The sequence below is a fragment of the Myiozetetes cayanensis genome, unplaced genomic scaffold (genome assembly GCF_022539395.1).
Source record: "Myiozetetes cayanensis isolate MyiCay16 unplaced genomic scaffold, myiCay2020 scf17, whole genome shotgun sequence".
NCBI lineage: Eukaryota > Metazoa > Chordata > Aves > Passeriformes > Tyrannidae > Myiozetetes > Myiozetetes cayanensis.
In genome coordinates this window covers 9,554,738-9,579,886 of record NW_026087378.1, presented here as the reverse complement: position 1 = coordinate 9,579,886, position 25,149 = coordinate 9,554,738, and the positions used below count along the sequence as shown (strand labels likewise).

The 25,149-nt window shown below is 49.2% G+C and overlaps 2 protein-coding genes across 8 annotated transcripts in view; one reads left to right on the top strand and one right to left on the bottom strand.

Annotated features, from left to right (window-relative positions):
• LARP1 (La ribonucleoprotein 1, translational regulator) overlaps window positions 1-9,804 on the top strand; it is a 45,710-nt gene extending 35,906 nt beyond the window's left edge. For all 3 annotated transcript variants that reach the window (XM_050312139.1, XM_050312137.1, XM_050312140.1), the window contains exons 13-20: window positions 596-719; window positions 1,329-1,534; window positions 1,634-1,740; window positions 2,107-2,258; window positions 2,532-2,676; window positions 2,911-3,020; window positions 3,533-3,660; window positions 4,243-9,804. In XM_050312139.1, coding sequence (XP_050168096.1) covers window positions 596-719; window positions 1,329-1,534; window positions 1,634-1,740; window positions 2,107-2,258; window positions 2,532-2,676; window positions 2,911-3,020; window positions 3,533-3,660; window positions 4,243-4,461 — 1,191 coding nt within the window. In that variant the 3' untranslated portion in view covers window positions 4,462-9,804. The remainder of the gene's footprint in view (window positions 1-595; window positions 720-1,328; window positions 1,535-1,633; window positions 1,741-2,106; window positions 2,259-2,531; window positions 2,677-2,910; window positions 3,021-3,532; window positions 3,661-4,242) is intronic.
• Window positions 9,502-25,063, bottom strand: FAXDC2 (fatty acid hydroxylase domain containing 2). Of its 5 annotated transcripts, none has more exons than XM_050312145.1 (12): window positions 24,922-25,063; window positions 21,620-21,731; window positions 19,386-19,450; window positions 18,373-18,673; window positions 18,221-18,268; window positions 15,369-15,460; window positions 15,170-15,267; window positions 14,364-14,485; window positions 13,843-14,048; window positions 12,869-12,974; window positions 12,140-12,306; window positions 9,502-11,120 (listed from the first exon to the last, which is right to left on the bottom strand). In XM_050312145.1, the coding sequence occupies exons 4-12, from the start codon at window positions 18,415-18,417 to the stop codon at window positions 10,964-10,966; spliced, it is 1,041 nt and encodes a 346-aa protein (XP_050168102.1). In that variant the 5' UTR covers window positions 18,418-18,673; window positions 19,386-19,450; window positions 21,620-21,731; window positions 24,922-25,063; the 3' UTR covers window positions 9,502-10,963. The 5 variants fall into 5 exon arrangements, with proteins under 5 accessions (XP_050168102.1, XP_050168104.1, XP_050168103.1 ...); XM_050312147.1 differs by having other exon boundaries at window positions 21,620-21,712; window positions 24,922-25,040; XM_050312146.1 differs by lacking the exon at window positions 24,922-25,063 and adding an exon at window positions 21,859-24,870.
• Between the last annotated feature and the right edge of the window lie 86 nt (window positions 25,064-25,149).

The following is a 25,149-nucleotide window of genomic DNA, read 5'->3' as shown; positions in this document are numbered from 1 at the left end:
ACGGTTGGGGACCTGCCTGGACTTGCTCAGTGACAGAAATTATGGCTCAAGTGGGGTGACTTGTTGGAGCTACAGTTGGGCTTAGTGCTTCCACCTCTGGTACATGGCCCATGGCTGAAGCAGTGCTGCTCTCTGGGAGACAGAAGCTGTGGGGAGAGCAGGTGACAGGGACAGTGTGTGCTGAGGTTGGACCCTTCAGATACACGGGAGCATTGTGCCTCACTGCTGGTGTGGCTGTGGGGGTGTGGGGAGGGGACTCTAGGGACACAAACACCATGGCAGTGGCAGGGGGGCCTGGCTAAGAACAGATCACTGAGCTCACCTTGAGCTTTTACTGCACCAGCACTGACCTGGGTGGGTAAAACCCTGAGAGAAGCAAGTGGTTCATAGTTGATAACTGGACTGTGCAGTGCCCAGTTTTCTCTCTGCCACACCTCCCCTTCCTACCCCTGTGCAGCAGGTCCCCCTCTGGGCACCCCGTGGCTGCACTCAGGGCCCAGTGCTGTGGCTGTTGCACAAGCAGAGCCGTGGTTGTGATGGGATGAGGGCAGAAGAGGGCAATTGATTGCTTCACCATCTTCCTCTTCCAACACAGCAAGAGGTGGAGAACTTCAAGAAGGTGAATATGATCAGCAGGGAGCAGTTTGACACCCTGACCCCAGAGCCCCCTGTGGATCCAAACCAAGAAGTCCCTCCAGGTCCCCCCAGGTTCCAGCAAGGTAAGAGATGGGGCATGAATGGGTTGGACTGAATTTGTCCCTGTTCCTTATGCAGAGAGGTTCTTGAAGGTTGGGTAGCAGCTAGGGAGAAAGAATTGGGGTCACAGGCATGTGGGATTATCTTTACAAGAGTAATGATGTTCTTCCAACTGAACGTTTTGGGGCTCCGTAAGAGGAGGTGCGGAAGAAGGGGTGTCCCAGTGGAGTGAGGAGACCTTGGCAAATTTGGATGTAATTACCTGGATGTGACTTTTCCTCTTGGACCCTCTCTGAGTACCTGGAAGGCAGCTGCCTGCTGGGCCTTGTTTGCCTGTGTGTGCTCCCAGTGCCACCTCCTTCTCCTGGGAATGGGGGATTTGGATTTGTCTCTGTAGTTTGCCACTAGAAAGCAAATACCTTGTGGGATCCCTGGAAGCTCCATCCTTGGATCTGCTGCTAGGCTTTGGGCTTTCTGGCCAAGCTGATGATGTCATGCTGGATTTGAAGCCGGTCGTGTGGGAGGGCTGGGATATGTCCCTGCATTCCTCCCCTCCCTGCTTCCCATCTGCCAGATGGTAGAGGCGCTCAGAGCTCAGCCTGACCTGGGCGGGGGGGGGTTTCTCCCTGCAGTACCTACAGACGCTTTGGCCAACAAGCTGTTTGGAGTCCCTGAGCCTTCCACCATCGCCCGGTCTTTGCCCACGACTGTACCGGAATCACCCAATTACCGCAACGCCAGGACCCCCCGCACCCCCCGCACGCCGCAGCTGAAGGACCCGACACAGACGCCCCGGTTCTACCCCGTGGTGAAAGAGGGCAGGACGATAGATGCCAAGGTGGGAAAACCAGGGCTGGGCTGCGGGGTGGGAGCTGGGGTTTCCCACCTGGGGCCTAGGGAGGAAGGGAACACAGCCCTGATGTGCCGTGTCTTGCAGACTCCACGGAAAAGGAAGACGAGGCACAGTTCAAACCCTCCGATGGAGTGCCACGTGGGCTGGGTGATGGACTCTCGGGAGCACAGGCCACGAACTGCCTCCATCAGGTACCAGGGACACATGTTCTTGATTATGGAGGAGCCAGAAATGGGAAAGGGAGTGAGTGTGGGAAGGAAGGGGGAAAGGCAGCATCTGCTCTTGCAGGGGAAGTCTCCTCTTAGGTGACCGCAGAAAGAACTAGGACCAAACTTCCTGGAAGGGCTTGGGGAAAATCTGAAGCCTTGGAGAACAGCAAGATGAAACTCTGTTAGAAACATTGGTTCCCTTCCTAGTAGGCTATTCCATGGCTCAGATCCCAAGCCCAGGGTAGACAGCCACAGCGAGTCGTGGGACCAGCAGACAGGTGCCATGGGTGGAGCGTGCTGTCTGGGTGATGCCAAGGAAGGGTGTTGACAGGAGTCTCTCACGCTCAGCTCCAGCCCCTCGGAGGGGACCCCGGCCGTCGGGAGCTATGGCTGCACCCCACAGTCCCTGCCCAAGTTCCAGCACCCTTCGCACGAGCTGCTCAAGGAGAACGGCTTCACACAACACGTCTACCACAAGTACCGTCGGCGCTGCCTTAACGGTAGGGACACTGAGGGTGGCAGGGTGTCCCTGCTCCGCTGTGCTGGGGGCAGGAACTGCCACAGGGCATGGACACAGACACGGGCAGGGTCCTGTGGGACAGCCCTGCTGGCAGCTGATGTGTCCACACGGTTTGTGGGGAGCGTGGGCTGTGCTCAGGGTGTCCAGCACTGGGGCTGCGTGTTGTCACGTTGCCACAGGACCTTTGTGTACATAAGCCCTTGACTCCCTGGGAGAGGATCTGCCTTGTAATCATCCCCTCTTCCCAAAACAGAACGGAAACGACTGGGCATTGGCCAGTCCCAGGAGATGAACACGCTTTTCCGGTTCTGGTCCTTCTTCCTCCGAGATCACTTCAACAAGAAAATGTACGAGGAGTTCAAGCAACTGGCTGTGGAGGACGGAAAGGAGGGATACAGGTAGGAGGGGAGGAGCAGAGTGGCCTCTCCTTGGGGGGGAGTGAGGGAAGAAGGGTTTGGCCTTTTACAGGGCTCACAGCAAACAAAGCAGCAGCTCTGCCTTGCTCAGAGGTGGGTCTGGGGTCACCCTCAGTCACTCTGCTGCTGGTGCTCAGCAGGGCTCTCGCCTCAAGAGCCTCTGTGCCCTGTGTTGGTTCACCTGTGTGTGAGCCCCGCGTGCTGCTCTGTTCCCAGGTACGGTCTGGAGTGCCTTTTCAGATACTACAGCTACGGGCTGGAGAAGAAATTCCGGCCAGACATATTTAAGGACTTTCAAGAAGAGACCATCAAGGATTACGAAGCTGGTAGGTGTCTCCTTTGGCCCCCTTTGGGATTGGCAGCGATGTAACCCAGCTGCAGGGCTGCCCCTGGGCCTTTTCTCACCATATTGGGGAAGCCACACAGTGCTGTACGTTAACATGTGCCACGGGGACCGGGTGGATGTTCTGTTGATCACTTCGTGGGAGGGTCAGTGGATGCTCAGTCCTGAAGAGTCCTGGGGGGAGATGGAGGAGGGCAGTGGGAGGCTGTAGCTCTCCCAAGGCATTCCTTTAGGCACACCAGTTCATGTAAGATTTCTCAAGGCTCTGCAGTGGCTGAGCCTTGTCACCACCAGCTCAGCTGAGCTTGGAGACACCCCAAGTCAGGGGAGCTTCCGAGCACTGTTGCAGGTTGCTTCCCTCAAGGTTTTTCATCTTGCCTAGTTCTGCCCACCAGTGGGACATGAGGGGCTGTGGGGAAGCCTGGAGGAAAGGTGTCTGACATCTGATTTGGTTTTTGTCCTGCTGACATCTGGTTTGGTTTTCTTTCCCTCCAGGGCAGCTCTATGGGCTGGAAAAGTTCTGGGCCTTCTTAAAATATTCCAAAGCCAAAAATCTGGACATTAACAGCAAACTGCAAGAATACCTCAGCAAGTTCAAGCGCCTCGAGGACTTCAGAGTAGATGTGAGTAGACACAGCGCCTGCACCACACTGATGTACCTGCAGACACCCCTTGGCCCCTCTGAGGAGGGAGGATTTTAGGGGGTCCCCGAGCGGTGGCAGGCGGGGGAGTGGGAGCAGTGACATCTACTGTCACTCCCTGTTATTGCAGCTGGACCAGGAACCATCTGCAGGGTTGGAATATTCTAAATCCACTCAGAGCAGGATGAGGGAGGTGGATGAGCCTGTCCTTGATCAGCTGAGGATGGAGAGGGAAAGGGAGCCTTGATGGTTTAAGTAGAGCCAACATTGTGTGGAGCTTCTGCTCCCAAACTTCTGGACTGTGCTCCTGTGTGGGAAGCAGGTGCCTAAGAATGAATTATCACTGTTGTGCTTGGTAGGAAGTCAATCAGTCTTTCTGTCAGCAAACCTGGCAGTGGGAGGTTTGGAGAGGAGGGCAGCTGAGTGCCTGGGATATGTGCATTCCTTGTGGGTCAAGGAGAGAAGTTGCAACTGGAGGCTTGCAGGAAGGCTGTTCCCTGGTCCTGGGGGAGGGCACCTGCGTTTGGAGGAGGCTGTGCTGATACTGGGGTGCTTCTCTTCCAGCCACCCATGGGGGAGGAAGGTGGACACAAGAGATACCCTTCGACGTCAGGGGGAGATGGCAGGAAGCGCTACCCATCCCAGTCTTCCAGCAAAACGGTCAGCCAGTGCCCATCCAGCCAAGCCCACGCCTCCAGCCAGCCTGCACAAGAGGATGCCAAAAACCTGAGCCAGCAATCCCCTGCCCCATCGGCTGCAGAGTCGCAGACAGTGGGGAAGTAGAGAGGCTGCAGTGTCCGCTTCCTGCCGGGGGATGGGGTGGGTTGGTGGGGGGACTGGCTTGGAGAAGGGGAGACATGAGGGGGTGGGACAGGAAGGGAGCTGGAAGGTGAGTGCCCAGGAATAGGCTGCTTGGGAGAAACTTCAACGCACACGATCTTCTTCTCTTGTGGCTGGAAAGCAAAGACTATCTACATCTAAAACACCATTTTGCTATTACAACCCTGACCAGAGCCAGACCCGCTCCCAGCAGACCCACCCTTTCCTTTCCCTTCCCTCCCCTCCTGTGCACACACTCATGTCTTAGCGTCTCTTCAAAAAAAAAAAATGTGTTCTGGCTGGGTTGGAAAGGGGAGATTTTTTTATTATTATATATATATATCAAGTTTTAAATTATTGCTAGAAGTTCGTCTGGATTTACCAAAACAAGTCTGCTCTGTGTGGCCCCAACGACTCCCCTCTGTGTCCCCCCTCGGATCTCGCGGGGCAGCCGCTCAGGAAGCTCGGAGGAGCGAGGTTCCCCCGTGGGGGGCCGAAGCCACAGCGTGTCACGATGCTGCGGAGCCTCTGATCTCCATGACCCGGCTGGCGTCTCCCATTCCACGTTCGGCGGTGCCTCTCCCGACACCGACCACCGCGACAGGAGCATCGCCCTGTTCGTCCTCCCGCTCCCTTCTGAACCCCAACGTCTTCACCTTCCCGAGGGTCTGGCTCTTCCCTCTGCCCACCTCTCCCTTCCGTCACGGACAATTTGGAAGTCAACCAAAGGACCTTTTGCCAAGGATAGGCTTGTTCTGACTCCTTCCTGCGAGGATGGCTGGTTGGGAGGCTGGCAGCCTGGACTCGAGCCTGCGTGGACGGTGCATCTGCTGCCCCAGGAATGCCCATCGCGTGCAAAGACAGGACTTTGCTGAAGGAGCTTTTCTCTTCCTTTTCCCTTGGAAAAAATGACATGACATAAAAAAACCCCACAAACCCCTCTAAAAAAAAAAAAAAACTACAACAAAAAACTCTTTAAAAGGACACATCTCCCTTTGCTTTCTTCCTTGGAAATACTATTGAAGAAAAAAAACAAACAAAAAAACAAACAAAAAAACCCCAAAAACACACAAAAAAAAGTTGCCTTATGGTGGAGCTGGACCGGGGAGGCTTGTTGGCTTCCTGCACCCTGGGGTGCACTGGGCACTTGGCCACCCCAGGCCCAGAGACTCCTCACGGCATTGCTGCCGAGCTGATCTTCCCTGCGGCCTTTCCTCTGACCCCGCAGCTCGCTCGGATGCCTCTCCTGTCATGGAGCCTCCCTGCCTGGCCTGAGTCTCCTGGGGAAGGTGCCGAGGGCAGTCAAATCCAAGACTTGTGCTCACGCAGTAGTTGAAGCCGCTCCGCTGTGTTTGTACCATGGCAGCCTCCTCCCCACGACCGCGACTGAACGTGCTCATGGCCTTGCTCACACCCCCCGCCCTCTCCGGGCAGGAGGTTGATCTGCTCCAGTCTGTGCTTCCAGCGTGGTTGGGGGGTGAGCAGGGAGATTGTCAAAGCAGCTGGAGGGACTGGTCCTTGCTGTGAGTGAGTGGGAGGGCCGGCATGTTCTGGTGCCACTCGATGCCGTAGCCTGACAGGGAGTGCTGCAGCCCTAGGAAACCTGTCCTGCTGTGGAGCAGTCACTGGCTCGGGGCTGCTGCTGGGACTCGTGCAGGGGCGAGCGGGAGACCTGCCCAGCACAGGAGAGCTCTCGCCTTCTGTGTCATGTTTTGGCAGGTGGCTGCATGGAGCCTCCCCCTCAGCACGGTCCTTGTGCACCTCCCAGGGCTGAGATGACACCACGCAGCTGGTGGCTGAGGCACAGGGGGTGGCTGCAGAGCTGTTGTGGCATTTACTTGATTGATCCTTCTACCCCGCACCAGGTGGGCTTTGGCAGGCAAATCTTCCCCAGCCTGTGAGCTTTGCAAGGGGCAAGTGTCAGAGGAGTGAGATCTGAGATTTCCAGTGCTACCTCTGGAGTTGCTCTAGAGGTAGCACTGGAAAGTTGTTTCTTTCCAGCCAGACCCACCTGCCTTGCTACCACTGTGCTCCATCTCCTGGGTCCCTGGCATACCTGCTGTGCAGATGGCATGGCTGTGGCTCTGGTGCTCCATCTGCTGAGCTGCAGATTGTGCTCCTGTGTGGTGTGGAATGGGCATGCAGTGGGTGACTCCAAAGGTACAGCTCATTGCATGACCCTCTCTGCAACATCACGAGCTGGTACCTAACAGTGTTTTCCCAAAGGATCCAGTTGATCCAGAGCTCTCAGCTGGGAGGAGTCATCCCTCCAGGGCTGTCCCTATGTGGCTGCAGGGCAGGTGGGTGAGAGCAGCCAGGAGCTGAGAAGCAGGAGGGGGAGCACAGTCAGGCTGTCATCAGCAGTGGCTGTGGGTGCTCACCGGGCCCTGGCTGAGGTCATCACTTCCCAAACTGACACTGCCCCGAGGATGCTGCTTTGGTGGGAGGAGCTGGGCTGGAGCGAAGCGGCTTCGTGAACTGCAGCTAGAATTGACAGCACAGCTGGGTTTGAGAGGCTGGGGAGCTGCTGCTTTGCTGTTTCCTGGTGGTGTGATCCTGACCTGGTCCATCCACCCCTGCCGTGTCACCCTGCAGCTGGTACCACTCACAGGCCCGATTCCAGCAGGCCAGCCTGCCTGAGGCCATGGATGCTCCACTGCGGCAGCAGTGCTCTGGGGTTGTGGGGTGGGAACTGGGCAAGATGGGCAAAAAGTAACACTTGTACAGTGCTGTGGCCGTGACTGTTATATCTGGATTTCCCCTCTTGTGAGCCAGAGTCAGATCTCTTGAGGTTACGGATGTAGCCGGGTTTGTCCCTGATTTGGGAAGGAGGAGGCTGGATCAAGGACATTGGAGATGTGTTGCTGGTTGTTTGCAAGTGGAAGCGGGTCTGGATGTGCGCGGGTGGCCCCGTTGCCGTGTCCTGTGCTCCTCTTGTGGGTGTGTTCTCTTTTGAAACCAATTGTCTGCATTTTAGCAACGAACGTAATAGGAAATAAGGAGGAATGAGCTTCTGCTGTGGAGTTGTTGCTTGTGGAGCAGACTGTGGAATTGCTTGGGTAGTAGAAGAGGTAGAATGTTTCCCCAAGAATTTCCCAAAATCTGAGTTGACTTAAGAAATATTTTCACTTCTGAGCCTGAGACTAGTCTCAGAGTTTTTCCTTCCCCCTCTGCCAAGTGAGTGGTTTGTCACATTCGTGTGTGCTCCTGTTTCCCAGGGGAAGGTGGGTCAGAAGAGCAATCCCAGTGGTCCCACCACCCTCCAGGTTTGTGGACTGTGTGCCTTGTCTTTTGGACAGCAGCGGGCAAGGCAGAGCAAAGGACAGATGGACATGACAGCCTGAGGCAGGTGTTGCTTGGTCCCACCTGTCTTCCTCCAGAAGGAGGGAACACAGAGCCATTCACTCCTGCTCCGTGCAGGGGTGGGTGCTGACAGGGCAGGGAGCTCCTTGGAGGAGTGTGTGTGGCTGTGGCCAGGCCAGGGCTGCCCAGGTCTGTGCCTGGCCAGGGGGCACCGCACACCACTCGTGTTCCAGATGGATGAAGGGACAGCTGTCCAGAGGGGGATTTTATTTGAGGAAGTTCTTACCCTCCTGTAGAGGAGGGAGTTTGGCCTTGCTTTTAGCTTGGATTCTTCACCTCCCCACGTTCTGTGCTTTTTCTGATTTGAGAGGTCTGAGTGGTTGCCCGTGTGCTCCTGCGAGCGCTGATCCGTCCCGCAGCTCCAAGGGCTGCGTGGTGCTGGTGCCAGTGCCCAGCTGCTTTTGGAAAGGCTGAGGGAGGCTGGGGGGGAGGGAGTGGTGTGCTCCCTCTTCTCAGGAGGCCTTCCAGGCTGCCACAGCTTGGGGCTCCTTGCTGAGGTCAGCCCATCTTTGGGGTGCAGGTGGCTGCAACAGGCACAGAGCTCTGGTGGGGGCTCAGGAGTGGAGGTAGAAGGTGTGTTTCAGAGGAGGTTTTGTTGCTTTGCCATGCTCAGTTGGGAAAAAAAAAATTAAAAAAGGTAATAATACTGCTGCTCCGTTTTTGCCTGTCTGTCCTTCTTCTGCTGCCCCCTCGCCCCCCTGACGGGGGTCCCTTGAGTTTTGGGAACTGCTCGGGACTGGTCGACTGTACTGTAACAAACTGACGTGTTTAACCTCAGTGTCCTGCCACGTGTCTGCATGGCAGTGCAGAGGGGGCCTTCTAGCTGTTAATGCCTTTCCAGTTATTTTGTCAAAAGGAAAAAAAAAGAAAAAAAAAGGAAAATTGTAAATGTAGCAAGCTGTGTTTGCAGTGCTTGTTGTCTCCTGTCTCCTCTGAGGCTCGTTATGTCACTTGTCACTGTTTGAAATGGATGCTGGGCTCTTGAGGGGGTTGCTACACTTGATGTTAAATGCCTCATGGGCGTTTTTTAAAGCTTCCAGTACAGGTAACAGGTAAATTGAATTTTTGTTTAAGCAGATGTTCCTCTCAGTGGTGTGGAGCAGGCGGCTGGAGGGCAGCATTTCCAGGCGTAGTTTACAGTTTCACTTTCTGCAGACACTTGAACATAGGACCGATGTATCTGTGACAAGCACATCCCCTTGGTGGGAAGCTCCAGGGGAGCGGGGATGCCCTGGGTGCCAGCAGGCCCTGCGGGGTGTGCCGGGGTCCCCCCAGCCCCCCGTGCTGTCCCTGCTCGCTCCCCAGGTGTCAGCCCTGCGCCGGGGGGGCTTGGCACCACTTGGTCCCTTCAAGCCTCCCTGGTGCAGCCCCCTCTTCCCCTTCCAGCCTGTCCTGGTCCCGCTGGGGTTGGAAACCTTTGGATCTGTGGCTCAGAAACCCCTGCTGAGCTGCACCCCAGCGAGTGCAGCCCTGCTCGCTCGCCTGGAGCTGAAGGGGTGATGGTTCGATGTGCTGGCCCTTCTCAAACCCCATGTGTCCAACCTCAGCCTTCTGTTTCCCAAAACTAGAAAGTGTGTGCAACCTTCTACAACTGCATTTATCGTAGAGACAAACTTAAAATGACTCATCACAGACCATGTATCACTTGGGAGGAAAATCTTGTTAATACGGCCGGCTGTACATGATCCATCTCTGTCGATAGTACATAATCTTTGACCCATGTGCTAGGATCATCATCACGTATAAAAGGAAAAGAGAAAAATGTAAAATACTTGAATGAGAGCTTGTATTATAACATTAATATTATTCAGATTATCTGCTTTCTAGGCTGATGTGATTCATTATTCTAGTAATGCTTTAGTCCTTTGTAATTTGTGGTAATTATGCTTTTTCCTTTTTAATACAAAAAAAAATGTATAAAAATAAAAACTTCAAAAGACACCACAGCCTGGGTTTTCTGTTCTGCTGACTTGCCCTCCCCAGGGAGGTGGGAGCTGATGAACAGGCCGGGTTCATCCCTGTGTGGCTGCAGGGACCAGAGCAGGGCTGTGGAAGTGAGCTGACTTCCACAGGTGGAGCTGGGCTGACCACAGGTGAGTGCAGCACCGGTCAGCCCTGCGTGTCCCCTCCTCAGGGGGCTGCTCTAGCACTGGGGGGAGAAGTGGCATTTTTGTCCCAGGCCCCCAGGCAAGATTGAAACTTAAAAAGATTGAGAAAATTCACAGTATGTCTCGGTGGGTCTGTAGGTACTTGGGGATGTGCATAAAGCTCTGGGGGCTGCTGTGCTGAATCCTTTCTTAACAGTGTTTCACTGATCTCTGTGCAGCTCAGGACAGCAGGGACTCTGCTTTCCTTGGAAAGACTCTCCGTAATTTAGCACTGTGGAATTTTGGTTCTATCCTGGAGTGGCATGAGGCTCAGCAGGAGGAGGTGATGGCATGTAGCACATCAGCTCCCAGCTCCTTCCCTGTCCCATGAGGGGAAGCTCACATGTGCTGCTGGTCTGTGGAGCAGCGATGAGGCCGTGCCAGCCCTACCTGAGAGCTGGACTGACCTCTCCCAGGAGAGACTGCTCAGGGGGAGTCAGGTCTCTGCTGCATGTGCAGGGGAGAGTTTCTAAAGCTGTGGCACCACTGCTTTTCCAAGGGGTTGCATCCACTGTGCCAGGTGCTCTGAGTCTCAGAAAAATAGTGGGTTTAATACTATCACATGTAGTTACAGTGACCTTGCTGGTGTTTCTATAGAGTGAGTGCTGCTGAGAGAGGCCAAAGCACTGCCTGTGGAAATGGTGCCAAATGCTCAGTAATTCTCAGTGAGAACTCCCCAGAGCCACGTGGCCCAGAACACACCTGGGCTCATGCACAGGCAGCTGGAACTGAGGGACAGTGCAAGTAATTAAGAAACAAACCACTAAATTTTGCTTAAAAATAGATTTCTAGAGCAGGAGCTTTTTGTAGTAAATGTGCAGTCATTTCCAGTAGCATGTTCAACTTCCATTTCGGGTCTCGTTACGTGTGAACAATAACTCGTTTCCCAATTAAAATACTATTTGGCATAAATCATTGTCTCTCACTCTGCTGGTCACAGGAGCTGCTGGGCTGGTTCACTCGGCCTTCTTGGGCACCTCAGGGATGCTTTCGGAGAGTGGTGTGAGGCCGAGGAGGACCTTGTGTCTCTCGAAGGCTTTGGTCTGTCTGAACACTCTGTCTGTGCCATGCAGGTAATCCAGCACTCCCAGGACTCCATAGCACTGGTTGAACCTGGGAACCAAACAAAAGATTAACATCACTAGAAAGCTACTGAGGTTACCTCACCTTTCGTATTTCCTTTTCTTTGGGAGGCCTGTAACCTGCCTGTGTGATTTCTGCCCCTGCACCAGTCCTCCTGGCGGCTCTGTTGAAGCCTGGGTGAAACTCATGCAGCCTCCCTCGTTGGTGCATTTGTTACCCAGAAATGGTGGCACTGAGCAGCAGCCACGACTCTCTCAGGCAGCTGAGCTGTGGGAGCAGCTGGACACTGCTATTACCATTCCATCTGCTCCCAAGACCTGACTGCTGTGGGACACAGAGCTGGGACACTGGCACAGCTGTCCTGCCCAGAGAGCATCTTGGATCTGCAGTGATCTGTGTCCTGACAGGAGCTGAGATTCAGAGGAAACAACAGGTAAGAACTGGCACTGTGTTTTTGGTGCTGCCCAACATTTGGGTGGCGAGTGAACTGTCCCATGGGCTGGATCTGCGGGCTGGATCTGCAGGAGGGGCAGGCTTGGAGAAGTGTCTGAATCTGGTACACACCTGGGAGATGGGAACAATTCTTCCACTGCTCAGGTATGTGTCCCTGAACAACCTGCTGCAGCTGCTCTCTCCAGCATAGGAGGAGGCTGGGAATCTCTGCCAGGAAGGGTTGTGATTGTCTGGGCAAGGTGTTATCTGATCAGTGTTACTAATCCCAGTGTATGGGAGAGGAACAGACAGACAGGCTTCCTGCATGTTCATTTCACCTGCGTGACTTGCCCTTGCTCTGTCTTTACATCACATGCAATGTCCTCTAAACTTCTAGGAAGAGCCTTGCAGAGAACTGCCCTTGACAGAGTCCCTTGAAATCCTGATCTGTTTAACTGCTGTAAGGACTGGCAGCATTCAGCAGGTGAACTGGAGAGCTGCTCTGCCTGGGGATGAGTTGTGCAAACCCGCTTGACCCTTGGAAAGGAGCTCTGCCCAGCAGCGGTGCCGGAGTGCCAGCAGGAGGGAGAGGGAAGCTGAGCAGTGCCCAGACGTACTTGAGGTGGTGGAAGTCGTGGAACTCTGGAGATGGCAGGAAGGGCAGGTGGTATCCACAGTGTGAAATGCTTGTTGTTATGAAAGCGATGGAGAACCACGCTGAGATTGAAACAATGTGAGACCCCATGACCATCGGGCCAGTCATGACAGGCAGCGTGTTGGAGAGCTGGAAAGGAGAACAAACCACCTCAGTAATGCTCCACAACAAGCAGACCCTGCTCTAGGAGCTGAACTGTTGTCACCTGGGTGATGCATCACATTAGTTTTGTGCAAACAGCATAAAGGGAAGATTCCTCTGGGAACATCTTAATGAAGTTACATAATCATCCAAAAAAATAATTACAGGGCTAACAGAGTTCTACTGTCTGCAAACCACAGTCACAGCCCAAGCTCCCTAAGCTTGTAGTAGAAGTTAGACATGGATGTCTAGACGTGGATGTGAGGGCAGCGTGATTCCAGTAAATCACCCTGGAGTCTGACGTCATGCATTTCGGCTTCACTGTTGGAATAACACTGAGGCTGCTCTTGAGAAACCTCACTGTGAAAGGGTACGGCCTGTGGACACACAGGGCGATGTGATGATCTGCATCACTTCACTGTGTCCTGCCTGTGACACACAGAGAGACTCAGAGCTGGTGCTCTGGCCACTCTCTTACCACTCCTCCTAATCCCATGGAAATCACACTCCACACAGCAGCTGGAGGGTGATTACGGGAGAATCCACTTACTATGTGTTCTATCGGATGAGCATAAATGGAGACCACGCCGATGGGGGCTGTCCACTCATGGTGCTTCTTGTGGATGTGCTTATACAGGACGGGGTGGTGAACAAGCCTAAGCAGAGCAAACAGAAAGGACAAAACACAGAAAGGCAGGTTTTGAGCTCTGCAGAAAGGAACATGGAATAACAGAACACAGGATTTCTGTGGGAGACTTGCTCATATCTCTTCTAACTTAAGGATTTCCGAGGAGCTGGGAATAAGAGTGTAGGACTCCTGGCTTCCCAAGCTCTCTCTCTTAGTATTGAGCCTTCACTCAATTGATGTGTCCACTGGCTGATGTTAAACTTAGTCCAGATAAATCCTATAAATCAGTCCCTGAATGAATCATTTGCTCAAATAGGGGAGTCCTGCTTAGGGAAAGACTTGGTATCTTCTCTGTTTTGACTTTTCCAACTGGCAACCATTAGAGTCTGAATTTCTGGTTCCATGGGCCCTTTGTAAGAAATGGATTTGACTTTTTTGGTGCATTTGTCTAGAAGGGAAACCTACATATTTCTGAGAGTGCTGAGCTCACTTCTGCATGGGCTTTTGTAGGCTTTTGTCTCCCTTGTTCTAGCTCTGTCCTCTAGAAATCCTGCAGTTTTGGGAGCCAGGCCCTGTTTCAGAGGTGCTGTACAAGGGAACAGGAGATCAGTCACTGACCTTTGAACTTTTTTTCTTTCAGCATACTCAGCCTCACTCTTTTCAGAGAACACAGCTCTTGTGCAAAGCTGCCTGTTTTGTTTCTTCCTTAGCTTCTAAGCTGTTCCACCTTTGCAGTTTTACCCACCTTTGCTTACTCTAGGTAATGGCACCAAAGCCTCATGTTGTAAGGGTGGACCCATATAAATCGAAGAGGGGGACTAAGATTATTGCTCTTGTAAGAGATAAGCTTAAAGGCATGGAGGAGAATCAGAGTCCTGTTCCTGTGCTCAGCTCACCTGTGTGTGTAATAGAAGAGAATTTCCTCTATTATGGCAAAGATGCTTAGCTCCACAAGAAACCACTGGAAAGTGGGTAATTCCTTGCTGAAGGTGTTGCCCCACCATTTCATCACGTGGAACATGGGCACAAGCATGGGCAAGGAGATAAAGAACTGATTACCCAGTGCTGTGTAGATGGCTTGGCGCAGCTTCTTTGTGTCCACCTGCAAAAGAGAGGTCGGGACTTGAGGCAAAGTCAGAAATTATGCAGCTTCAGTTGGAAGGATAAAAAGCTTTCGGATTTATAGGCAGTTAGTTTGGGGAACAGCTTTTTAACAAGCTGCCAATCCAGATCTGATCAGTAACCTGATTACAGGATCTGCCTTCCTCCCTGAGTGGATATACAAGACTTGGCTTGATTCTCCTGGAATCCTACCTGGTTGCAAGAGAAAAGCATAACAGGTTCTTCTCCCCGTTCCTGGTCTAAGAGACTGCAGGAGTGTTTAGCCAGCAGAAGAGGCAGAGTGGGAAGTACTTACAGGATCATTCTTGCCCAGCTGAATGCGATAGCGAGTAATGAAAGTTGGCTTTCCTGTTATATCAGCCACCATAAGGATTCCATTGAAGCCCCAGAAAGCAAGTGCAGGCACCAATGCAGCCCCTGTGGCATGAGGAGAGGGCAGAGATGTGTGAATGAATTGAGAGCTATGAATATATCAGAAACAAAATACACTGGCATAGTATCCAGAGGACGTCCCTGCTGGGACCCGGATGTGCCAAGACCTGCCCTGAGATGCTTCCAAATGGAATTTGGTTCAAGTTTTGACACCCAGGTAAGACCTAAAGAATGGGGAGGAGGTTAGAGAGGACAAATGTCTCATAGGTTGAAACTTGAGAAAACTGAGGGTAAGAAAAGGCCTCTTTGTTATGGGTTCCTTTAAATACAAGTAGTATAAAGTTGAGTTGATCCCTAGAACCTTGCAAGGTCCCTATAAGTTCTGTTCACCAGCTGTTAATCACAGAGAAGAGTTTTATAGTACTACAGCAAGGGTAAAATCCAGTAATTGTACTTATATTTTTAGTAATCAGTTCTACCGAGTCATTCAGTTCTCACAGGAGCAAAGTATCTTCACAGGGAAGCCATTTCAGCAGCAGCAAAAAGATCAGATTTTTAGTCTGTACAGGTGACCCCATCCAAAGGCTGAACAGCTGCACCACATCAGCTGTCTCTGCCTTCCAAGCCAGAGCTTTTCTGTGAGATTAGTGAGTTTGGCAGGTCCGTGAACCCCTTTTACATACAGTACATGGATGATTTCTCCTACAGAGGAGTGTTGTTAAAACTCACCATAGAGGAAGATTGTCCACTCATCTCCCTCAAAGTAGTTGTAGACGTTCAGCCATGCTGTTTGCCAGAAATCGCCTAAAGTTATATCCTGCATTAACCTGTAGAAACAAGAGTTCTTGGTTGCCCATCTTTGTCATCCATTTTTTCCCCTTTCCACAGAAAAGTTTCCCCTCAAGCCACTTTGTTTGAACAAGCTTACCAAGAAACAGAGTTCACTAAGGCAGTGAACATGAGCAGGCCTGTACTGAAGACGTAGGCGCTGATCTTCAAGGCATCCCAGAGCTTCTCTTCCTGTCAGAAGCAACAAGAGAAAGCACGTGCTGCTGAGTCCTGCCCTGGCATTTTTGGTATTTGCAATGGCAAAGGCAGTCCTGTGATGGCCTGTTTTGTCTCACACACACTCTAAAGAACACAGTAACAAAGCTGTTATGGGACACTGTGTGTAACTGAGGGGGGTGTACACACACATCCATCTGCCATGCTTACAGAGACCTGATGTGTCACTGATGGGGAATTTCTCTGGAATAACCAAAGAGAGAGAAAAGACCACTGGTTTTTCCCTCTCTGTTTTTATTTGGCACGCTGCTCACTACCTGGAGGGCTATAATACAAGGAGCTTCTGGATAACTCTGAGCTGTGGGAAAAGGACACCTGGGGGTAAGGAGTGGTGCTCCACTTCAGCAACCTCCCTCCTTCAGCATTTTCTCCCTCCCAGGATGCAGCATGCTCCTTCCCACCCAAACCAGTCAAGAACTGCTGTGCTCAGATGACCTGGTTAACAGCTCCAGTCAATCCAGAACCTCTCCTCTCAATATTCCTTTTTGCTTTGAAGACCCTTTGTGAAACCCACTGCTCACATGTCCAGAAACTTGTCTTTTTTTCCCCAAGTATAACAGAGCTTTAACACCTTTCCTTTCATGATTCATTTTGCTGTGCCTTTAGGCCATCACACGTTCAACTCAGCTCTAGTGCTGAGAGTACAACTTGGCCAGCAGGTATTATGTGCCATCTGTATAGAACAACTGCACATCAACAGGGAGCTAAAACACTCAGCTTCTCACAAGTACAAACTTCTATAAATCCCTGCTCTCAGTCACAGAAATGTTATCTTCTGAAGAAATATTCCTGTGGGCAGCTCTAGTGTTAGCAGGACTTTTTATCACAGTAAGGATTTTAACTGCACAAAGCAACTGCAAGACTCGGAAAATTACCAGTGAGAGACCTTTTGATTCTAGGAATAAGTATATTCAAAATGCAGCATTCAATATATTTGGATATTTAAATATTCAAACCCAAGTTGTTTAGCAAATAGATGACAAATCTGTAATTAATGATCTGTCTTTTAGAGTGGCCCACGTTGGAATTGGTTCTGGAGTTCAGCAATCATAGTTTGGGTTTTCCTGAGGGAATATGAATTTTTTATAAAAATCAATGCAATTTTAAAATAATATTATATAATAACCAGCTATTGTCTTCTTCATTCCTCTGTCCTTCCTGTTTTTTAACTGTGGTGTTGTGCTGTGCAAACAGACTGGAGTAGAAACAGAATGATTCATAGTTGCTGTCCTGATCGTCTCCTGTCAGAGAGGACAAACAAGAGAGGCAGCTCACTGAGAAACAGTGAATGCAGGTGGTTTAGGATAATGCAATATAGAGAAATCCTCTTGACGTGGCTTTCAGATTCTGTAACAGCTACAGAACATTAAATGTGACCCAGGACTTGTCAGCAATATTTATCTGTCCGAGGACAGAACTTTGCTCACTAGCACTGAATTATTCCTTATTAAAACAACCAACCAACCATTTCCTCCTATCACCTTTTTTTTTTTTTTTTTTTTTTTAATTGAGTGAGCAACTGGGGAGGAATTAATTGGCAGGACTCTTGCCCTACAGCTTGATGTTTGTGAACCTTATAGGTTTATATTAGAGCAATGCAATCAGCTGCCAGCGTTATCACTGGGTGTACTGAACTGGCCAGGTTGGCAAAAGTCTCAACTCCAGCTTCAGATGGTGCCTGCTGGATCCTGGGCTGGAGATCTGCTCTCTTAGCAATTTCATACTTCCAGCTGCCTCCATCTTATGCTGAAGTAAGACTTTCTTAATCTTTAGACCCTGGAACATCACCCACATATTCTTAAAAAAAAAGAGGTTATAAAAGCTATAAAAAGCTTTGAGCTTTTTAACAGACTTGTAACTTATAAGTGCTTTTTCTCCTGGGATGAAGAAAGAACATACTAAACAAAAATTCTGATGTCTTACAAATGTCAAAATTTTTAGTTAGACCAAATAAGATTTCAGATGCTCTAGCATCCTCCAGCTGAAGAACTCAAAAGAGTTTCAAAAATTAGTAACTCCTAGTACTCACCAGACACTGTGCAAGTCTTGCCTTGAGACAGGATAGAGAGCAGCTAAAGCTCAGAACCTCAGCTATTTTAAAACCCCTTTGGCTAGAAACTGTTTTATTTTGGGGCTGTGCTTTTATTGCATGTGATGATTACATGAACAAATCCCACACAGTGTAATTACATGAGCTGTAGAAGCAGAGAAGTTTACATATATATATATATATATAAAAATCTTGTTCATCAAGTCCAAGTACTTAACACCCTGTTTCTCTTCATGCCAACAGCTCCAGCACAGTAGTTTCCTAACTATTTCATGGATTGCTTGAGTTCTTGCCCTTAAAGGGCTTATAGAAGTTGGCAAATGCCTTAAGTGCAGAACAGGGTTGCTGCTGGCAAGGTGAAGAGGCTGGGGCTGGGGCTGGGCCCAGTGAGGTGGTCCAGCTTCTGGTTATGGGGACTGTTTTGGGTTCTTGCCACACAAACAAAGATAACAGGCCCTTCCTCACTTGCTGCTGTAGCTGCAGTCCACTGGAAGGGAAAAATGCAGGGGAAATGCTGCTGCAGTGATAAGAGATGAGCTCCTAATTGTACTAAAGTGATCGGAACGCGGATGTGTCTGTCAGTTCTCTTAGAAGATGATTCAACACATCCAGCCTTCCAAAGCACTGGATAATTCTTCCCTTAAAAGATGACCTTGACCCTTTACCTGCTTCTGCTGCTCAGCCATGGTGGAATATCCAGAGTCTCTTTCCATCTGAAATAAAAGGTGATCTAAGTAAGTGAACCTTGGACAGCTGGAGAGTGAAAACAGCAAATCCCCTCAATCTGCAGTCAGTTGCAAAAGTGGAAAATATTTACTCTGTGTTCCCTGTCCCGTCCTGCTCCATCCTTCATGTTGGCCATCGAGCAAAGCTGAGCTCTTGAGAAGAAAAATGCCCTTATTTCTTGATGAGTTAGAAGTGTCCCAGAAGACTGACAGGGATGCAAGGATAACACAGAAATGTGGGAGAATAGCCAAACCCAAAGCTCTTTGCTGGTGGCACTGGTGTGTTGTGGCACAGCTGCCTCCCTTGATCTGATCCAGGAACACACTGCACCCAACAGCAGCTCCAGCCCTTCTCAGGCTGTGAAGAAATGATGATGTGGGATGTCTTCTTTCCTAACAACAACATGCAGTTAAACTAACAGGAATGAAAAAAAAAAAAAAATTCTAAAACAACAAAGTGAGTTTGTGCCACAAAGGATTAACACAGTAGAGCTCCACACAGCCTTCACTCACGTGGCAGAGAAACTGTAAGTTATAGCCTAAGAACATGGAAAGTGAGAAAATCATCTTTGCTTCAAGTCCTGTAACAGTCAGTTAGAGGGTTAAAGTCCTAAATGGACATGTGGCCACCTCATAATAAATCTCCTTGCATCTGGCTCTGCCTTGACCATTTGTTAATTATTGTGTTAAAAAAACACAAAAAATAAATCAGACCCAAGGTTTAAGTAGCTGCTGGGCCTTCACTATGAAGGGTTCTCTATGTCAGGTTATGTTCTGGCTGTCCTAGGGATTATTGTGTAGCTGTTTTTATCTTGCTATGCTCTTATCATCAAATATTAGCAAAAGTTAACAAAACATTCCTTAATGTTTTCTTGGTTTCACATGATCTTTAAGAACAAACACACAAGTTCTAATAATACAACAGCCAGATTACTGAGGATTGTGGAATTTAATCCATTTTGCTTTTCATACTCAGCAGAATATTCAAGCACAGGCAAAATGTGTTACCTAAGGTACACAGGAGAGCACAGAGAAGGTTTAAAGGCACCTGTCTAAGGTACAAACACCTGGAAAATTACTCATTAGGAAGATGATATTCTATTACCTTTATGACGGGGGGAAGCCTCTTAGGAGTACTCTTCTTGCAGCGATTCAGAAAGGAGGAATAAACTGCCAAAAAGAAATCCCTTATTAGCCAGGAGGTTTTAGTTTACCTTTGAAATTATAGCCTTCCAAGTTCTTACAAATACAACTCTGTTTATTTACAGGTGTTTCCAGCTCTGTTTCTCTACATTACATATCAGTATGCAGGTTAAAGGGCACGAGATAGAAAAATTAGACACCTTCTTCCTGCTTACTCAGGGACAGAAAAGGACAAGAACAGCCCACCACACACTTCAGTGGAAGAAACTAATGTTAAACAGTTCTGAAACTGGAAACCGTGAGCTCAACTCCCAACCCCCTATTTCAACACCAGGGTTGGACGTACTCCTATGGGAAATGCTAACTTTTGGTAGCAGTCTTAAAGAAACCCCAAACCCAAGTTCACTTTGTCTCCCTTGGCCAAAAAAGGCGGTGTGAGAAGTGCCCTAAGGTGCTATTGCTTAAAATGAGAATGTGTTAAGGAGATCACAGTGTCCCGGGCTTCTTGTCTTTCCCCAGACCTAGAGCTCCTCACTACTGGACTCTGTGAGCTGCCAGAGCCAATCCTCTTCTCCTCTGCTATGCTGTTTGCCAACCACAATTTTACTGATAAAATATAGTTGGACTCTGAGACAGTTGGTGAGGAATACCCGTAAGAAACAATCATAAATAACCTGCTGGCCTGAACACATCAGCGTGAATAATCCTTGCCACAGGCTAAATTGATCTGATTATAGTTTTTACAAGACCTTCTGATCACAGCTGTTACATGACATGCACTACATGCCCATCTTGTCACAGAGGTCCTCTCAGGGCAGGTGTGCCCACTGCCTCCAAGAAAACACTACTAATGCTTGAAATATGTCAGACGTCAATAATCCATTCATTTTCGAGGCTTTGCTCCATTCCAGCTTTCTTAACAGGTTGTCCAGAGCTTTCAAGAGTTGAGTGTCTGCAGGGAGGGAGATTCCACAGCTTCTCCACAAAATCTGTTGCAGCATTTGACAACCTTCACTGTGATTTTTTTCCCCAGAATTTTCCTTGTTATAACTCCTATTATTTGCCCTTTGGCCAAGTGTACACATCCCTAGCTTTACAACCACCCAGTAGGGAGCTGAAAACAGTAATATGCAACACTTATTAATGTGTAAAATGCAATATGTAACCTCTATTAAGCCACATTTCAGGAAAAAACCTTTACATTATTTACATTAAACCAAGATAAATTTGGATGGATGAGGTTTTCCCCAACACCTAATTACCTACTCTTTTTAGTGTTGGATAATGTCTCTCCTGATTCAAAATACACCAAATACATTAAAAAACCATTCATGTAACCATGGCTGTTTCAGCAAACAAAAAAGCCATTCAACTGCTTGGCACTGCTCTCATGTTGGCATGTTTTACAGCCCCGAATCAACCAGTGAAGCTCTCAGCTGCCTGCAGCTATTTCCAAATATCAGCTAGAACTAGAGCTGTGTAAGAAAAGAAGGAGTTCCTTTTCAGTTATTTCAAATTAGTTAACACAAAATTTGATCCAGGTCAAATTCTCAACCTTAAAGTAAGAGTAACTGATTTTCCAGTCAGTCTCTTGACATCAAAGGGGAAACATACACTAGTCAAAAAAAGTATTCTAATACATTTTCTAAATTAATATTTCCACGTATAACTTCATTTGTCTAACAAGTGTTCATTAAGTCAAAGATCTGTTTTCAGTGAATTTTCCACTTCAGGTACCAGAAAAGGTTAGTTTTTCTAAGCCATGTTTTACAATGCTCAGTATAATCTGAAAAGGAAAGAACTGCCATATTTTGTACATTTGTTCTAACACATGCATCATTATTTATGCCCCATCTCTGCTGTCCCCTCACATTTCTGGTGCCCAGAGAGCCCCAAGCTGAGGCACCAGAGGTGCCATGGCCCCTGCCCTGTGCCCATTGCACTGCACCCTTCTGACAGCACCCAGACAGTCCTGCACAGGGGGTGCAGCTGAGTAACAGGCACATCTGCTGTGATGGACTGTCTGCCCACCTCAGTGTTCCTTCTGCCTTCCTGCTTAAACCTTCTGTTGTAGACCTTAATTCCCTGGAATCAACCTTTATAGTGCACACACAGTGGAAAATTGCTCCTGGGGGAAAAAAGGCTGCAACTATCCATGAAAGTACAGAACACAAACAAAAACAGAGGACCACTCACCTGGTCACCTGAGCAGTTGCATATCCACGCAGCTCTGTGGACAGACGAAGGAGTAGACGTGGTGTTTGATGTCCTACCAAGCCCTGCACGGATCTGAGGGCAACCACCGTTCCTAGAAAAGCTTACAATGGACTTCACACGGACACACGACACTGCCTTTTAATGACTTCCTCAAAGTTTCTATCATATCTTTTAAAGCCACTACACCCTTGAACTCTGGCTGCCCATGCTTTGCTCACCTCCTGCTGATGGTAGCCTAGGAGAGGTCCTTTGTGTCTATTCAGAGCCCAGAGTTCAACTCCTCACCTTTCACTACTGCTGTGGAAACTTTATGAGGGTTTAGGCAAAGGCAATGGGGGTGTGTTTCCAAGCAGAGCTGGCTGTCCCCTCCCAGACAAGTCATGTGCAGCCAGTGCCATGTCACTGTTAGCGCTGGCAGTGTTCCCCGTGCCTATGTGCTGTTACTCAGTTAAGCATGTGCAAGACATCTCTGCAGGTAAGAATTTTTCATCAAGAGTTCATCACAGTACCTGAGAATGAAAGAGCCACCGACGCCCTAAGGATAAGTAGTTTTTATAATTCAGTAACTCATGTTTTGAGCACAAAATAGCTAGAGTGAGTACAACTGAAGGGGTCAAAGGTGTATTTGTTAAAAGCAATAAGGGTTACTCTGGAATTAGGCAAAAGAACAGCAGTCCAGTTTTCATTCTGCTGTACTAAGTCTATAAATTACACCAACGCTGTTGTTACAGTGTCCTCAACCAGTCACAGGCATTGGTTCCATGAGGAAGAAGATGCATATAGGTTACCACGTGCTTGGGCTTAGTTGCCTTTGAATATGATGTTTACAGACCATAAAGTCTGTAATTATGGTATTGCAGACAGCAAGATGTAATTTACAGTAGTATTGGTCTTTATTATGCAAATGTGGCCCCAATCTGTTACTTACCCAATATACAGCGACTTATTACAAACTAAGCTCTGAGAACTGAGTGTTCCTATCAAAACTTTCCAGACTTATTTTTCTACATGAGGAAAAACACCTCTACCTCACAGTTAACCTTGAATGGCCATTCTCAGGTGAGGCAACCTCTCACACCAGCAGAGCTGGAGCTGCAAAGAGAGCTGCAAGCGTGATTAGAATTTAACAGGGTTACTGTTGCTGTTGACACTTTCTCTTGACTAATTCCAATCGTTCCGTAGTAGCAATCTGTAATTCTTAGCTACTGCTACTAATTGTTATTTATCACAGACAGCAGACTCAACAGGGAGGAATGTGATTCCTCCAAACTATGTGCTCACGTGCAGAGGAGGAAGTGGAAATGGGCATTTCAAGAGGGGGATGCCACATGGATGATGTCCTGAGCTGATCTTTGTTTGGACTCGACATTGCAGTGGGAGGGCTGTTCATCCAACAGCCAAAAGCAGCTGATAAAACAATGAATTTCAAAGACCTTGGTGTTCCTCTGTAACCACTGCTCAATTCCAACATGGGTGATCTCTGAAATATTCATACCCATAGGAACAGACAGCTCAGCACATCAGGGATGTGACAGCTCACGACATTACATCACAGGGATGTAAAGGTCATTAACCTTCTGCTGCAACATGTGTCTAGCACATGTCACTAATCAGCTGCTTCTCTGTTGGCTGCCCTGTGCCCTGTACTGGTGTCTCCACCACGGACACTCCAAGGCTGGTGCAATCTTTCCCGAGGAATGCAAGAAGTCTGATTTCTTCTCAGCAGAAAAGCTTTTTGATTAGAGACTCAGTACTTTGATCACTCTCCACAGTTTTTTTTAAAAGTCACTGGTTGTTTCACTGTTTGAAAAGAATATCAGGAGAAAATCCCTGAAGTACCTTTTAGGCTTGTACAAGCCCACTCCGATAGCTCCTCTGCCCAACGTGAAAATGTTGAGCTAAAGCCCTTTATTCCACTTTAAAATGTAGCTCTACACACAAACTTTTTTTTTTTTTTACTTTGGCCTCAACAGAACCATAGAGAGGGTGCAAGGACTCCTTGGAGTGCTGGATTTGGAGCTTGGTAACTTCCAAGCACAAAAAACCATGGGACTTTTTTAAACAGGAAGGTTTAAATAGCCTTTTCCAGCTATTCTTCATCTTTATGAGCCATCATCAAAATCAGCCATGCTTGGAAAAACAAATTCTGATCTCCATCAGCAAAATACGTCTCCAGCTCTCCCCACCAGGGCTTGCAGACCTCCTTGAACAGCCTTTTTTCACATGGGAATTTTTAAACACTACAAGTGTAATTTCTCACAGGTGATTATTGCCTGCAAAACATTTTTGTGAGAGTACCAAGGCACAGATATTTACAGAGTCCTGAGGAGATGTACCCTCCCTTTTCCCCTGGATTCAACATACCTTCAAGTGCTGGGTTTATGAGCAAGAAAAAAATATATGTGTATTTAACTCCGAACTCTTTAGGGAAATAAAAAAATTCTACTTACAGAGTGCTGTAATCCAACCCCGTGAATTTACCTGCTAACAACGTGTTTTCTAGCATGAAACACCAAACTCAAATGACCATGGGTAGAAAAGTGATTACTTTCTGCCAATATAGCATATTGCATAACAGATAAGATACACAATGCCAGAGACTGCAGAGCTAAGGCAAAATGGTAACCATCATCTATGAAGATAAACTTCGAATCAAAATAACATGAAATAAGATGCTGACAGCAGCAAGGTCACTCGACAGAGAGCAGCACTCGAAAAACCCTCTTCTTTTCCAAATGTTACATTTCTGCTGAGGCATGAACATTAAAACTGAGACACTGAGCTATACATATGTATTTTATAACAGATGCAGATGCCTTCTGTCCAGAAGGCAGGCACTCTAGGCAGCAGACAAGCTTCCATGTAAATTGCCTCTCTGCCATCAGCATCAGCCAGCAAAGCAGTGTTGGCGGCCGCGTTCCGCAAGCAGTTCGCTTATGCTGTCTCACCAGATAGAACCTTCTGTTGCTAACGTAATTGAAATTCCGTTCCCGGAACAGCAGAAGCCACGCTAAAAGTCTGCAGGTGTAGCAGGGACTTGTTAAGACTCCTGCCCTCCTGCAGGAAGCAGCGGAACATCCTCAACTAAGGAGCCCGATACGCACTGCACTGCAGGGGCGATACATGCCGGGAGAGCGGTGGTTCGCACTCTGGGGCCTTGGAAAATAAACCCTCATGGTGGTTCGCACTCTGGGCCTTGGAAAATAAATAAACCCTCATCCCGCTCCGCCACCCTGCGCGCCCTCGGGCCTGGCCCCGACCCGGGGGGACCCCCCCCTCACCTCCCCTGCGGTGAGGGAGGGGTGGCCGCCGCTCCTTCCGAGGACGCTCCGCCAAGGCCCGGCGGCGCAGCCCGTGTCCCGAGGGGTCGGGGCGCTGGGGCTCCCCATGCTGGGAGCCCATCTGGCCGCCGCCGGGCGCGATGGCGCCTCTTCCCTCAGGGAGCAGCTTCCCTCCCTCCTCATCCCTCTCTTCCCCCCCCCCGCGGGCTTTGGACGCGCCCCCCGCGC